Source organism: Zeus faber, assembly GCF_960531495.2.
Source record: "Zeus faber genome assembly, chromosome: 4".
Taxonomy (NCBI): domain Eukaryota; kingdom Metazoa; phylum Chordata; class Actinopteri; order Zeiformes; family Zeidae; genus Zeus; species Zeus faber.
Window position 1 is genome coordinate 5,816,186 of NC_137191.1, and position 17,013 is coordinate 5,833,198.

At 47.0% G+C, this 17,013-nt stretch overlaps 1 protein-coding gene across 1 annotated transcript; it reads left to right on the forward strand.

The window, feature by feature from the left end:
• Window positions 1-7,510: 7,510 nt before the first annotated feature.
• Window positions 7,511-8,806, forward strand: adra2a (adrenoceptor alpha 2A; the record flags this gene model as incomplete). The annotated part of the gene is made up of 1 exon (XM_079998624.1): window positions 7,511-8,806. The coding sequence occupies exon 1, from the start codon at window positions 7,514-7,516 to the stop codon at window positions 8,804-8,806; it is 1,293 nt and encodes a 430-aa protein (XP_079854750.1). The 5' UTR covers window positions 7,511-7,513.
• Between the last annotated feature and the right edge of the window lie 8,207 nt (window positions 8,807-17,013).

Here is a 17,013-nt window from a genome sequence, read left to right on the forward strand (position 1 = left end):
AGAGAAGCCAGAGAAGCAGCGAGTTTGGACTTGAGCTTCTGGGCTGTTGATGGCGGAACGATTCCTTTTTGTATCGGTATCATGATTGTTGCCTTCAGTGCAATTTATTTTTATTATTCTGTTTACTTGTTTGATATTATCTCCAGTGTTGGGCTGCATAGCTGGCATCCAAGTGATTATACGACCAACATATCAAAACCATGTTTTCTAAGGACGGCGTAACAAGATGCGTAAATCACAGCTTAAAATGAGGACCCCCCCCCCCCCCCCCCCCCCTAATTTCTGATGAACTGTTATGTTTTAATTTACGTTTGGTCCTCATGTCCTTCATCTAAGCCTTTAATCAGAAAGCGTTTTCTTTTCTTTTCCTCTGCCCCGTTGTTTTGTCCCACACTGTTACAGCAATGTTGCTGCTCTTATGCACTTTTTTTTTTTTTTTTTTTTAAGGCTATTGGCACCCTCTGTTTTTAAGGAAAAGCTAAATGACAGCAGCCTCTCAGTGGTTATGTTGGATGGGGGCATTTTGTTTCATAAATGACTTAAGTATTTTATCTGTCAAATGAACCGTTAATCATGTAAATTTGTGTCAAGTAAATATTAATGTTGAGCTTCACAGGCTCAGAAAATACTTGTAACTTTATGTGGGGAGGTTTTATTATTAATTTTTTTTTTTTTTTTTTTTAATCTTGTCAATCATAAAAGGAACTTGCTTTCTTGGACTGTAAAAGTCAAAGGGTCTGTGTGGTCGTGACATGTTTCAGAGACGCCCATATCCTGCTTTCTACGTCACTAGTGAAATAGTTGATGTTTGAATTATAGTCCAGATCAGCATTTTGAATCATCGCTTTTTTTTTTTTATATATATATTTTTTTTATGATGAATTGTGTGTTCATTTAATATTTTACTGTACTTTAAATATCCAGATGAAAAGGTAATTAAAACACCCAATGCTTTGATTTCCTTTGGGAAAACGTTTTTATTTTTTTATTTGTTTTTTTCCCCTTAAACATGATTGGCTCGTTCTTTTCTTATTTTTTTCTCATTTTGCAGCAGCGGCTTACAGTGTGTTGTTGGTTTTTGGGTTGGGCTGGGTGTCGGTTAAGCACATTCAACACAGGTACCGATACCTTGACTTGGATTCCGGTTCCTAAACAATACTTAAAAGGATTTTGAATCAGAAACCGTGCTTTAAAAAATGTCTATGCCTAGCTTTTTGAAACAAATCTCTTTTTTGAAAGTGAAGTGACTGTAAAAGCGTTTCTTATATTTTAAGGTTCTTTTTTTTTTTTTTTTTCTCTCTCTCTTTTTTTGCTCTCCGACACTGAAGATTTAGTACTTTAGGTATCCGAATTTCCCCAGTGAACGCCCAAGAATTTTCTGTTATTCCATCTATATCATTGATGTGATAATGCGAGTCTCTGGTTTCCGACACCTGGCCCCGGAGTTCTGGTGGGTGGTGTGGACGCGGTACTGCGGGTGGAGGAAGGTCGTACCGCAAAACCTGCTGCTTCTGGGAGCCGAAACGGAAACATGGCGGGATGCAGAACCACTGAGCATGTGACCTTTTTTCACCTCTTTGGGGGTCCGGCCCTCGTCACCGCAAAGAAAAACCGAAAACGACAACAGATCAAATGGTTTGGACCCGGCGTGCGAGACAAGACATCAAGGTGCATTTTGAGCCGAACGCAATTACAGTACAAGACTGTCATCACAAGACGTAAAAAAGAAAAGAAGGGCTTTCTCTGTTCATGCTCAACAATACACCGGGGGCATTGCATTCCTGGGTTTTATATATATATTAAAAAAAAACTAAAAAAAAAAGCTGGGAAGAATTTTCTTTTATTTTTTTCTTATCTTGCCTGGAAACAGTTGTGTGAAACATGCCTTCTTCTAAGAGTACTAAGTGAGATGTGCCCCCCCCCCCCCAGGGTTTACCTCGCTCCACGTGCCATTTCAGGGTGGAGGAGCTCCAGCCTGTGCCAGAGGTGCTGCTGCAGCTGCAGCGTGCTTCAGGGTATCTGCTGGTCACCATCTTACCTACTCAGAAAGAAAATGTTAACGTGTTAATTGGGACGTGAGGATGTTGCGTGACCCCCGGAAAACGGCATTTTACCCCCTGAACCAACTTGAGTCGCCACCACGATGAACGTGAAACGGAAGTGATGTCCCTCGCCCAAAAAAATATATATTTTGCTCAATGCGTCGATTCTGGAATGGTTAACTTGACCTCCAAGCGGCATACAGGTGTTTTTGTTTTTAAATCGCCTCGAGTAGAACTTGCTGAACCTGCAGATACCCTTCACGGGCGGGGGCGGTGGAGGTCGACCCGGGAAGATTTGGTGTAAAAACGCTTATTGGGTGACGTGGAGGAAGCGGCGCTTACTGCTGCACCCGAAACGACCGTACAATTAGTCTGTAATGTTCAGGCCACGGAGAGTCTCGCGACAGGTTGTTGGGTTTGTTTTTTTGTTTTTTTTTTTTAAACCCAACATTCTATTTTTGTTTTTGTTTTTCAAGCTGTCCATCTTGTTCTCGCCTGGTTCTGCTGTTCTATCGGAGCTCGTCGGAACCGCCTCTGACGTGGTTCGTCTTGATGGCGACGGGGTGTGGTACAAAGAGGCGCCTATGGGGGTGTTGCGGCCATCGAATATCTACCAAGTCTTTCTTTCTTTCCTTCCCTCCCTCTGTGCAGTAGTGTCTCCAGTGTTGCGTGTGAGGCTTCAGCCCTCTTCGCTCCACGTGGTCACGCGGCCTTACGTCTTTCTTGGGGTTATTTTTTTTTTGTTTGTTTGTTTTTTTCCGATCGACTTCCTCTCCCGAGTCGCCCGTCCCTCGTATCCGCGGTCACTGACTCTACCTGATCATCAGGAGCCGGCCGTCGAAATGTACATTAGGGACCGCTTCGCGTTCCTAGTCTGCTCCGTGCGGAGCTGTGGCGTGGAGGTGGAGGCGGCGGTTTTATGGCGCACGCAAAAAAAACGCCAACTGAGCGAACGAGTGCGTAAGCAGGGGCTTAAGACGCGTCGCCCCCTCTTTGGGTTGGTTTGCCAGCCGCTCGGTATCTCTAGCTGGTTTGCCGCTGTGGCTCAAGCCGTGGTGAAAGGGGGGCATTGAATCCTGGAACGTACAAGAGAAATGGAAGCGGTTTTACTAGATCTACGCCGCGAGGTTAACGGCATCCTACCAACCTCTTTAAAGTTGGTTCTTCAGCCCCGAAATGTCGACCGTCCCGAGTATCTCCGCCACCCGTTTAACTCCACGCACGCGGAGAGCCGGGTGGAACCTTTACAGAAGTTTGACGGAATCAACAGAAGGATAATCACCTTTTTTTTTTTTTTTTTTTTTTTTTTTTTGGGACTCTGGGTCCATAGATTTACCAAACGGCACGGTTTGATTTTTCCCTTTTTCCTTCTGGGTCACTCATTGTGGACTAGACGAGCAGATGCAGACATGACTACCTCCATGCGAGTCTTCACTGCTCACCCCTGTGGCCGAAGGTCCAGTTTGAGGCGTTGATAATTGCGTTTATGCAAGAGACGTGTTGAGTCTGGCTGCAGAACAAGCTTTGATTTGGACCAGCAGTTCTACAATATGTTTTAATCAGCATCTTTGTTTTTATTTGCTTTCTTTTCGGGGGAGGGGCCAATGCCTTTTTACTAAGTATTATTTGGCAAATGAAAAAAAACAAAAAAACAAAAAAAAAACACATTGATTTGTTTGCTTGGTTGTGATAAACTTTATCAATGCCGACCCATTGTAAGACAGTTACCCTGAAACCAACTAGTTGCAAAGAGTGCTACTTTGCAAATCGGTAAAAATGACCATGTTTGGTGATGTTCTGTATGTACATACATCTTTTTAACTGTAATAAACTGATATTTACAAATTTACATGGTGCAGTACCTCTCACCAGTATCCCCCTAAATTGGTGATCGATCACGTTCGCTTGGTAAACGCACACTTCTTCACGGTTTGGGACAGATTAGTTTGAGGTTGAGTCATGTATCCAATGCAAACAGGGCGAGTTCTCTAATCCACTGGACGAGCAAAAATTAGTAATCTGTACTTTTCAGGATTACTTCTGGATTACTTATTTGTCCAGCAATTCGAAATGCGTGTTTTCCCTAAATTAGACAAAGGAGCTGAGCCGAAACGGGCCAAATTTTCAGTTAATGTTTGAATTGCAGCAAAACCTTTGCAACGTACTGTCGGCCTATGTGGTCTAAAAATGTAAAAGTCAAACTCTTTAAAAGTGTCATAAACACCACAGCCAGCCAGATATGTGCAACTAGTGGAAAAGTTTAAAGATAGAAAAAAAAAAAAAAAAATCGAGAGGCAGAATAATCAAAAAAATGACATGCCATTCATAAACCCTTGAAGTATTCAAAAGATAATTAATAACGTCTGTTTTTGAAGTAAGACATGAAGAAAAACATATGCACACATCTATGAACCCAAAGTAACAGAAAAACAAGATAACAAAAAGCTCTGAACTGAATGGCAGGTTTTTTTTTTATTAGTTTTATTATTCACACACAGGTTAAAACAGCGTCAACAATACAATGAGAAGGGGCAGCTCAGCAGTAAGAACTTTAACAGACATATAAAAAAACTAGTAAGAATAGGGAGAAAAATAAGGGATTATATATAAACAGTAAAGTGATGCCAATACGTGGCTCCACTTCGTGTGCGTGCGCAGTTAAACAGCTCGTTAATATACCTCCTCACAGAAGTGTTAGAAATCTGTTGTGGAATGTGTTGAGTTTTGCAAAAAGTTTAGATTTTTCCGTCAAGTCCAAGTGAAAGTTGCTCATTATGACGTGATCCCGTGCAACACTGCCCCCTACCGGCCCGGCCCCAGAGACGCGTTGGGGGCCCCTCACGAGGCGGAGTGAGGAGCGGATGGAAGCGTCTTCTCCTCACGTCACGTCTGCGTTTCATCGTTTATCTTTTCATTGTGATGCGTTTGATTTATAACGAGAAAGGCCCATTGGGGTCACACACACACACACACACACACACACACACACACACACAGTCACAACATTTAGACATAAATAATTCACAAGTGATTTCTGATTGATTGATTGATTTCAATATATATATATATATTAAAACAATAATAATAATGATAACAATAATAACGATAATTATTATATTAATTATGATGATGCTCATAATAATGACAATAATATTAACATAAATATTATCAATAAAAATATACGATGATAATTATTATATTAATAATAATAATAATAATGATAATAATGATGATTTTTACCATGTTTTACCATGTTTTTACCATTTTTACCACACTTTACCATGTGTATATTGATATGTTTCTATATATATTTATATCTAAATATGTTTCTTGATCATTATTATATGTTGTATGTCGATTTGGAGTTGTAGCAAAAGTCATTTCCCCCTGGGATTATTAAAGTATTTCTGATTCGGATAAAAACGGCGAATAATATGTATGTGATGAATATTAATACAACGACAATAATCATTCTATCATTATGAATATTGATAGAAAGCCGCTGATCGGCTGCTCCCCTTGTGACGTAGCGGCGGACGGCGGCTCGAGGCTCCCGGAAGCGGACGACAGGTGTCACTGTGTCCTCGCGCTGCTCTGCCCGCGGCGCGCGCCCGTGCCCCCCCCCCCCCCCCCCCCCCACGCCCGCGCCCCCGCGGCTGAGTTGACACTAAACATCGTGGAACCAGGTCGACGCTGTTTTGGCAGCAACAGGCGCCGCCGGAGACGCTTGTTTCTGGGTGTGCACCGCCTGCGTGGCCGGGCTCACGCGTGGAAAGCCGTGCACCCGGAACGTGCTTTTGTCCGCTCTTCTTGAGTGTTTGTTTGAAGAAATATCAAATAAAATAGAAATTACATATAAGATATAGAAGAATAAATATGAAAATAAAAATTATACAGCATTTAAAAATGATAATAATAATTATTATTATTATAAATATTATATATATAAACAACGGAAACTGAATATATATTGTTTATGTACATTGTGCAATGTTTGAGAACTGGAAAAATAATCAAGTCTGTGGAAACGTAGGGAGAAACGGTAAAAACACGTGGAACAACATGGATCGTAAACACTCATGTTGTCCTTCAGGATCCATCCCAACACAGCGGCGCGGTGCAGCGGCTGCTTTCACAGTCAGCGCAAAAGTTAAAAACAAAACAAACAAACAAAAAAAGCCGAAACGACAGATATCGTTCGTGAAATGGTAAAAAAAAAAAAAAAAAAAAAGTAACTGACCCAACGACCCTTCCTTTCAAATACCACCCCAGTAAAATTAAAAAAAAACCAAACAAACAAACAAATTAAAAACAATCCAAAAATATGTGTAGAAAATTTGAAAATATTTTAACAATTTTATTTACTTTATTTCATTTCATGTTATTTATTTATTTATCTGGTTGTCGCTGCGGACCCCGCGGCAACTCCTTGGACCGCGAGGGGGCCGCGGGTCCGCGTTTGGGAACCGCTCTGGTCTGAGGCGAGCGCAGTGCGTGCGTGTGCGTGTGCCCCCCCCCCCCCGGATAAATGGAGTTGTGATAAAGTAATAAAACGCTCCGGTTAATATCCACGTGGTGTGTCTGTGGGCGCTGCTAAGCAACGTGCGTGTGTGGGGGTAAAGAGAGGGAGTGGCGAGAGAGAGAGAGAGAGGGAGAGAGGGAGGGAGAGAGAGAGGGAGAGAGAGAGGGAGAGAGAGAGAGCGAGAGAGAGGGAGAGAGGGAGGGAGAGAGAGAGAGAGGGAGAGGGAGAGAGAGAGAGAGAGAGAGAGAGAGGGAGAGAGGGAGAGGGAGAGAGAGAGAGGGAGAGGGAGAGAGAGAGGGAGAGAGGGAGAGGGAGAGAGAGAGGGGTGGGGAGAATCCGCACGCACAGCCCAGCGCCTGCGTAACGTGATTAGCCTCCATCAGGTCCGCCGCTGAGGCAGAGCCCGGGGATCAGTGTGCGTGGGGAGGGAGAGAGAGAGAGAGAGAGGGAGAGAGGGAAGGAAGCAGAGAGAGAGGGAGAGAGAGAGAGAGAGAGAGAGAGAGGGAGGGAGGGAGGGAGGCGAGACCGAGCGCACAATGAATCCACAGCCTCATCCCGGAGCACACGCGCACCGTGGACCGTCCCCCGCGCGCCACCGACCCACGCGGATAAGTTGCCTGCTCCCGGCAGTTGACCGCGGCACCGTTCGAGTCCCTCAGGTAGGACCCGTCCGCTTTGTTTTCTGTTTCCACATCCCGCTCGGCGCCCGTCGTTCGCTCCGGGGACTGTTGGGATTCGGATGACCAAACAAGTGACTTCTTTTTTTTGTCGTCCCGCGTGCGCCCGCCCCCGTTTCCAGATGACTCGCACCCCGTAACAACACCGGACAAAGGAGGCGACGCCGCACCATGGGACGGAGAAGCCCACAGGCGCTCCAGAAGAGGGACTCCGCTCGCCCGGTCCTCGGCGCTTAACCTCCGCCCCCCCGCGCTTAACCTCGTCCGCGGCGATGGGCTGCTCCAACGACACCAACGCGACCCTGCCGGGGCGAGCGCCGTACAGCCTCCAGATCTCCCTGCCCCTCACCGTCCTGGTGGGGATCCTCATCCTGCTGATCCTGTTCGGCAACGTCCTGGTGGTCATCGCCGTGTTCACCAGCCGGGCCCTGAGGGCTCCGCAGAACCTCTTCCTGGTCTCGCTGGCGTCGGCGGACATTTTGGTGGCCACCCTGGTGATACCCTTCTCCCTGGCCAACGAGCTCATGGGGTACTGGTACTTCGGCAAGGTGTGGTGCGAGATCTACCTGGCGCTCGACGTCCTTTTCTGCACCGCCTCCATCGCCCACCTCTGCGCCATCAGCCTGGACCGCTACTGGTCCATCACGCAGGCCATCGAGTACAACCTGAAGCGAACGCCGCGCCGCATCAAGTGCATCATCTTCATCGTGTGGGTCATCGCGGCGGTCATCTCCTTCCCTCCGCTGATCACCATGGAGAAGGGGAGCGACAAGGAGGAGGGCCCGGTGTGCAAGATCAACGAGGACAGGTGGTACATCATCTCCTCCTCCATCGGCTCCTTCTTCCTGCCCTGCGTCATCATGGTCCTGGTCTACGTCAGGATCTACCAGATCGCCAAGCGGAGGACGCGGGCGCCGCCGGGCGACCGCAAGGAGGAGGGGACGCAGATGAAGCCGACCGGCGCCAACACGGCCGGCGCCGGCGCCGCTAACGGCCGGAAGCAGAACGGCGTGGGCGCAGGGGGGGCGGAGGGCGGGGTGGAGGAACGCCTCTGCGACGAGAAGCTCAACGGCGAGCACCGCGAGGGAGGAGCAGAGGAGGACGAGGAGGAGGAGAAGGGCGACGCCAACGGCGTGGACATGGAGGAGTCGTCGTCCTCCGACCACAACGTCAACAACCCCTGCTCCATCCGCAAGAAGAGGAAGGCCAAGGGGAAGACCCGGCTGACGCAGGTCAAGCCGGGCGACGACCCGCCGCCCAAGCGGCAGCGGAGCACCAAGGGCGGCCGCTGGAAGGGGCGGCAGAACCGCGAGAAGCGCTTCACCTTCGTGCTGGCGGTGGTCATCGGGGTGTTCGTCGTCTGCTGGTTCCCCTTCTTCTTCACGTACACGCTGACGGCGCTCTGCGAGTCCTGCTCCGTCCCCACCACGCTCTTCAAGTTCTTCTTCTGGTTCGGCTACTGCAACAGCGCCCTGAACCCCATCATCTACACCATCTTCAACAATGACTTCCGGAGGTCTTTCAAAAAGATCCTCTGCCGGCGCGACGCCAGGAGACTGGTGTGAGGGCCCCCCCCCCCCCCCCAACCCCCCCCCCCCTCGCCCGACCCGGCGCTTCTTTTTTCACAGACTGTGAAGAAAGAAGGGAAAGAAAAACATTAAAGATCCCCCCCCCCCAAAAAAAGACGGTAAATCTCATTGACGCGGCACGCATGGATTATTATCTCACCGACCTTATCTAGGTGTGCCCGCCGGGGGCTCGGCCGTTGAGACGATACGTTTTGGGTTGTTTTTTTTTAACACTTTTAATTTGAAACACGGGGACGCCCACCGCTTCGACGCGGCCGGCAGAGCTCCGGCGCGGCCACGCCGCAGCGCGGCCACACGCGTCAACGTGGGGTTTTGTTGTTTTTTTTTGTTGTTTTTTTTCTTTACTGTTTTTCTTTTTTTTTTTTTTGGAAGTCGATTGTACGAAAGCCGCCGCCCGGGATCCATGGTCTATGTTGTACTTTGCGACAGTGTGTGTTGTACCGAGCGACGTGTGGACACTTGTCTCTATTTTCATTGTCGTTTGATGCTGTATTGTGCCAATTTTCTATAACATGATGATAGTGATGCAGAGCAGGGACGTTGGCTCTTTTAAAAATAAACTCAATTTCCCTGTGGCCCTGACGCTGGTCTCTCAGCTTAACAGCCGGTGGGAGGGCGGGGGCTGCTACATGACATTGTTATGAGTCTGAATGTTTAACTGCACAAACACACACACACACACACACGTGCACGCACACGCACACATGCGCACGCACGCACGCGCACGGGAAGGGCACAGGAAGGAAGTGGAGCCACATATTGGCATCCCTCTAAGTGATGTGGACCAAAAAGAAATGCAATTAAAATGTGCCCCTCAGAAGCACGGCGGATGGTTTATTTGTTTGTTTACTTGTTTTTTTTGGGGGGGGGACGAGCTGGGAGGAGCGGGCGAGCCCCCGGAAGCGAGCGGAGCGGAGCGGGGTCTTTTTTTTTTTTTTTTTTTTTTACTTGCAGTAATCCACGTGACGTGTGTCATCATTTGGGGAGATAAGAGGAAAAGGCCAGGCCGGCTTGTGTGCTCGATCGCAAAAGTGCTAACTCCCTCGTTTGTTGACCCTCTGTGAGGTTGGGGTGAGGGGGCGGAAAAAAGAAGATTTCCCTGTTTTATTTATTAGTTTATTTGTTTATTTATTTTTAAAAATTATTCTTGTTTTTTTGTAAGTGCATCGCTGGAACAGAACAAACCGACCCCTGGTCCTCAGGCTATCCTAACGTTAGTTTTGGACTACAACACCCGAAAGGAAACGTGAAATAATATGTCCCATCTTCCTTTAACCGGCAGACAAAATAAACTTTGGCTTTGGGAGGCGGGCGGTGCGTCGCCGCCACCGTCTGCGTAGCCATTCGGCCGCCCGTCCCGCCGCCATGCGGGAGCGCCGTTACCGGGCGGGCCTCTAAATGAAGAGACAGCGAAAAAAACAATAGAAAAGGAGTAAAACGATTTGGAAAGAGATGAAACAGAGTGAGGGGACAGAGAGAGAGAGCGAGAGAGAGAGCGACTGAGTGCTTTATGATGAGCGGAGTGTGTGATCCACGCCTCCATCCAGCACCTAGAGCACCGCTACCTTCCCACCTGATTGGCATTCCGCCCTCCTCCAGCTCCCCGCCTCCATGAAAGCAGGAGAGTGGCGGTTTGGAGCGTCGGGCCCCGGGGACCGGTTCCACCAGTAAGATGCCAGCATCGTCTGTGGGAAGAATAAAGAATAGGACTTTATTTATTTTTTATCCCCTGGTGGAGACTATTACTGCCAAAATATTCTCCTGCACACGCAGGAAAGCATCAGTAAGTTGTTGTCCACAGCAAGCTAAATTGCCCCCTTGGGTGTTTTTCTGTGACGGTACATTCAGCACCTGCCTCATTCTGTTGTGTGGGTGTGACTGTGTGTGTGACTGTATGTGTGTGTGTGTGTGTGTGTGTGTGTGTGTGTGTGTCTGTGTGTACACACACACACACACACACACACACACACACACACACACACACACGCGCGCGTGCATGTATTGTATTGTATTGTATTGTATTGTATTGTATTGTATTATATTATATAGGCTATATGTGCGAGCGTGTGCACACGGATAAATCCGTGCGACCACCTCTCGCTGCCTCCACATGCGGTATCAACGGGGATACGTGTGCACCGGCGGAAGGAGCCAGCTGCTGGAGGGAGCGCCACCCCCCGCCCCCACCCCCCACCGCTGCCTCTGGGAATGGATCATCAGGTCAGAGGTCACATCCGTCCCCCAACGGCCTCGGGGCTGAGAGGGGCTACTAGTTTACTAGGGGCTAAAGTGTCACCGCTTAGACCCAAATGGTGCGGCGGTGGGGGTGGGGGTGGGGGTGGTGTTTCACAGACGGTGTTTGATATAAACCAGGACTATGATAATCCTACTTCAGTTAAAAAAATGCCTTTCTGAGACGTTGCTTGACTTAAAGGGGACCTGTGATGAAGAACTCACTTCTTCACTGCCTGTGCACATACCGTACATGTGGGTGTGATGGGGTCACACACACACACACACACACACACACACACACACACACACACACACACACACACACACTGTGGAATGAGACGAGCCAGTCGGTTTTTTCAGGGAACGTGGTGAAACGCGGCGTTCAGATTTGCGGGGCCTGATCTACGTCCTTTAGAGCATGCCCTCCGTCCGAGCTACTCCACCCACGCCTGGAGCAATAACACAGGGACGGCCAGCAATAACAACCGTCCGTGAAGCAACAGCAGAACGGAAGTGTAAGTATTTAAAATGTGATTCTACTGTGTCTCTTTGTAAGAACAAAAACAAAGTACACGTTAGATACTGTAGGCGGCGGCGCGCGGTCCGCTGAGCGTGTCTCCAAACAAAACCAATAAAAATCGTGTGCACATTGTACATGTATTTATTTTATTTTGTTCTCAGGCGTTAACGTTAAACAGAAAATCCCCGCGGGCGGTGTCGCCGGGCGGCTTCGTGGTGCGGCGTCGTGGTGCGGCGTTGTGGTGCGGCGTCGTGGTGCGGCGTCTCCCACAAGCTGGAGGCACCGCAACGGAGGTGAAGAACGAACTTTTTAAATGAGGCCTCGTAGATCTAATATGAGTGAAGATTCAGCAACTGGGTCGGTTATTTCTCGCCTCATTTATTCAGAGACAGATTTTGGCTCCTCCCATGAAAACAGAGCAGTCTGGAACACGACGGATGGATTTGGAGGCATGTTAGAATGGTTAGAACGCATGATGTGAGTGGTATTTCAAAGACATGTTTTGGGGACCTCAGAGGCCACTTTCAGGAAGTCCCAGGCTGAGGTGATGAAGGACCAGTCGGCTCCTTCCGTCCGGTCTTGGCGCCGGTCTTGGTCCAGATCATCCCCAAGGTCGACCCGGGGGCCACACCCACTGATCCAAAATATTTAGTTGAAGATTCACTTAGACCTGGGTTCGCTCCGGTCTTCCTACTGGAAATCGGATTCCCGAAAGCAAGACGAGACTATTTTGAACCGTGACCGAGGAATCCCATTTCACTTGGTCCAGACCTCCTTTAAAAGTCTGATTTAGTCTCCGATTCGGCCTTAATCTGCGTCTGCGAAACCGCCTCCCCTAGATTTTGGACGTTTTAGCCGCTGGAGCATCATCATCATCATCATCATCGTCATCATCGGGGTCAGGCCTGGGTCCCGAGGACAATTGCGGCGGCGCCCACTTCCCGTCACCCTAACCGCCCCCTGCTTCTCGTCGTGACGCCCTGTTTGGGGGCGCACGCCGCGGCCGCCGCCCACCCGGTTGGCGTCCCAGTGCCGCATCCCGGTGACTCACCGCTCTTAACGCACCGTTTTTGTTTTTTGTATTCCCTTTTATTTTCGACCACCTCTGATGCGGCAATTGTCAGGAGGTGACGCGCCGCTCATCGCAAACAGCATCCGGGAGGAGAACCCGTTTAGAGCGCGGACGCCTGTTTGTCCTTGTTTTGGGTTTGGGGGGGGACCTCAGATCAGGCGGCAGGACGACGCTCGGCGGCAGATATTTCCCTGGAAAACAATTTGCACGGACATATCTGTTTTCCGGCGTCTCATTATGGTCGAGAGCAATCATCTCATCCTCCCAGAGACCACGGGATGGGACACGATTATTAGAGCCACAGCCTCATCTGGCTGCTTGCGGAGTGGACGGGGACAGGGCATTATGTTCTGGTTTTGCACACACACGCGCGCACACACACACACACACACACACACACACACACACACACACACACACACACACACACACACACGCACAAAGATACTCCCAGGTGAGTGCTTGGAGTATGGAGATCATTCCTCGTCATTTTAGGGTTTTATATCTGTGCGTTTGAGTTTTTGGATTATTTGTTTGTTCAAAGGGACATTTCGGTATCATGACGTCGCACGACATCCACAGTCCGGGTCATTTTTTTTTTTTGATTTTTCTAGTTGAAACCATTCGGGATGTTAAAGCATTTCACATGGACGTGTCCCTCGTTGAAGTTGTCCAAAGCTCAAATTCATGAAGGGATCGTTCCGGGAAAAGCCGACTGCATTAATTCTGCTCTAATGCCTTTAAGTACACGCACGCACGCTTTGATGCTTCCTAAAACGACTGTTCCACATCCAAGATGGAGGATTAGAACGGAGTAATGTACGTTCAGATGCAGCCCTTGTGCACATACATTCTTTACTCACACACACACACACACACACACACACACACACACACACACACACATACATGCACACACACACTCACACATGCACACGCGCGCACACACACACACACACACACACACACACACACACACACACACAAACGCAGACAAAAAACATCATAAACCATCGATTCTTTTGACAGAAACCTCTTGGTTCTTCCCGTAAAAGACATAAACAATGCGCCTCCGTGTTTTTCCCCCTTGGTCGCCGCCGTTCCAGTGTTTTCTTTCCGTCGTTCCACGGCTCTCGGCGCCCGGTGACCGAGGGGGAAGCACAAGCCGCAGAGCGACGTTAAGTAAGTCATCTCTAATCGGGAGTGGGCTTTCCGGCGTGGACAATCACGGCTGGAGTGGGCGCGGGCTGAATGGCGGTGGGCGGTGGAGGAGTTTACACCTCGCCACTCACGGCTAATTTCCAAGAGGGCGACGACTTAATGGGAGCCTCTCCACGGCCGCCAGGCTGCCATGTGTGAACGGCAGCGCTTCATTCTCCTGCATTATTATTATTATTATTATTATATAATAACAATAATAATAATAATAACAACAATAATAATAATAGTAATCATAATCATAACAATAATAATAATAATAATAATAATAATAATTGTTATTATTATTAATAACAATATTAATAATAATAATAATAATAACAATAATAAATACATATTTTCTATTCTATGCTATTCTGTTCTTTATTTCTATTTTTTCGGCTGACCTACAAGTCCATTAACGATTTCCTCTGCCTTCGCCCACACAGACCAAAATTCAGTTTATTCTCTGTGTTGGAAACATTCCAAATACACAACACTGCTCACCTGAATGAGCAGCTTTTTTTTTTAAATGTGGTATTATTGTAATATACAGAATATTTCATATATTTCATATACAGAAAAGTCAAGGGGTGAAACTAATCTGGGGTTGGGGGGGGGGCTTCACGATGATGATTATCAGGATGAATTCAACACGTCATCAACCAGATGAATGGATGGTCAAACATGTCAACTCATCAATTTAATGATTGGTTGCCTGAATTGCCTTGGTTGCTATGAATCATTTTAATACACAATAGATAGATAGATAGATAGATAGATAGATAGATAGATAGATAGATAGATAGATAGATAGATAGATAGATAGATGGATAGACGAATAGATGGATAGATGGATAGATAGATAGATAGATAGATAGATAGATAGATAGATGGATCAATAGATAGACATACAGACACATAAATAGATATACAGACAGACAGACAGACAGATAGACAGACAGATAGATAGATTGTTTATAGTGTGTTATTGGTCAGGTTTGAGGTGGACTCTACAGTGTATTTTTGTAGTGCCAGTAGAAAACACATTTCCTGTAATCTTATTATAATGTTATTATAATAATATATCATATAATAATAGAGTGTCTTGTCACCTTGCAGCCCGGCCCTGAAGGTGCATTCTGCCGTGATGTCTCTCACTTGACTCGCTGTACTTCTTCATAAAGAGTCTCTGGAAAACAGGTATGTCTGTACTAATTGTTTTCCAGGGAAATACCTGCCGCCGAGCTCCATCCTGCCGCCTGATCGTCATCAATGTGAACTGTCCCCAATATCCATCTATCTATCTATCTATCTATCTATCTATCTATCTATCTATCTATCTGTCTATCTATCTGTCTATCTATCTATCTATCTATCTATCTATCTATCTATCTATCTATCTATCTATCTATCTATCTATCTATCTATCTGTCTATCTATCTATCTATCTATCTATCTATCTATCTATCTATCTATCTATCTATCTATCTATCTATCTATCTATCTATCTATCTGTCTATCTATCTATCTATCTATCTATCTATCTATCTATCTATCTATCTATCTATCTATCTATCTATCTATCTATCTATCTATCTGTCTGTCTATCTATCTATCTATCTGTCTATCTATCTGTCTATCTATCTGTCTGTCTATCTATCTATCTATCCATCTATCTATCTATCTATCTATCTATCTATCTATCTATCTATCTATCTATCTATCTATCTATCTATCTATCTATCTATCTATCTATCTATCTATCTATCTATCTATCTATCTATCTATCTATCTATCTATCTATCTATCTATCTATCTATCTGTCTGTCTATCTATCTATCTATCTATCTATCTATCTTTTTAACTATATATTTGTCAAATACTGTACTTTGACTTAAATTACCTTGTTGATTTCAAAGTGGTAATCCGTGAGAAAGAATTGTCAATATTTGATACTCGCTTTGAGCTGTCTGGCTGTGAGAATCAACCATCCGACATATTTGCGTTACGCATGGGCTCCTCTGTGTGGTGTTCCCGTTCGTTGGTGGCGGGGTCCGCCACACCCAAGGAGTGAAAGGCAGCCGCCGCGGGTTTCGGTGAACCAGCGTCGCTAGCTGGTGTCATTAAACTGTCAGGATGGACGGACATTAACCGACGAAATTATTTCGCAGTTTACAGCAAAGACGAGGGAAAACCCGGATGTTGGGGAAAAAAAAAAAAAAAAAAAAAGTATCAGCTCCGCTTGGAATTCTGTCGAGCGGATTACCACTTTAAAGTTTGAACCGGTCAAGAACGAGAGGAAACCTTTAAACCGACCGAGATCCTTTCGTCCATTAAGGAATAACTGTTGCTTTCTATCACGGCGTTGTAATCTTTGGCTGTTTACACGTCTCCGTCAGTGTGGGGTTTAAGTATTTTTTGTTTCCACAAATGGACGTTATTGTCAAAACAAACAGGAAACTTTTACCCTAATTAAAACTTGACCCTTGTGTTTCTGAGACAAACAGAGGGAGAGAGAGAGAGAGGGGGGGGGGGAGGGGGCGAGCGGGATAGAGAGAGAGAGGGTGAGATGCAACAGAACACGGCAGCTTCCGCGTCTTTGCGCTGAAAAAGAGCGTAAAAAACCCCCCCCCCAAAAAACCCTTCTACGCCGGCTTTCAAAACCTCCACCTTCTCCGCCGCCGCCGCAGCTGACGAAGGCTTCATTTGGACGGCCGTTCCCTCCTGCAGCTGTCCCTCCGTTGTCATCGCTGATGTGATTTTGTTTTCCCATCATTGCGAATAATCCTATTTCCCACAGAAAAGGCTCGTTTTTCATATCGATGGCAGTGGTAAATTAGTCTGGAGCCCGGGCAGGAAAATGGACATGATAGCCCGTATTTGTGGGTTGAATTGGGTTACGACGCTGCATCCGAACATCCTAACAAGACGCGGGGTCCCAGAGCACGCACGCACACACACACACACACACACACACACACACACAGACACACACACACACACACACGTGCACGCACACACACACACACACACACACACACGTGCACGCACACACACACACACACACACACACACACACGCACACACACGCACACACACACACACACGCATGCACACAAATGCTCACACACACGCGCGTGCACACAGACATACGCA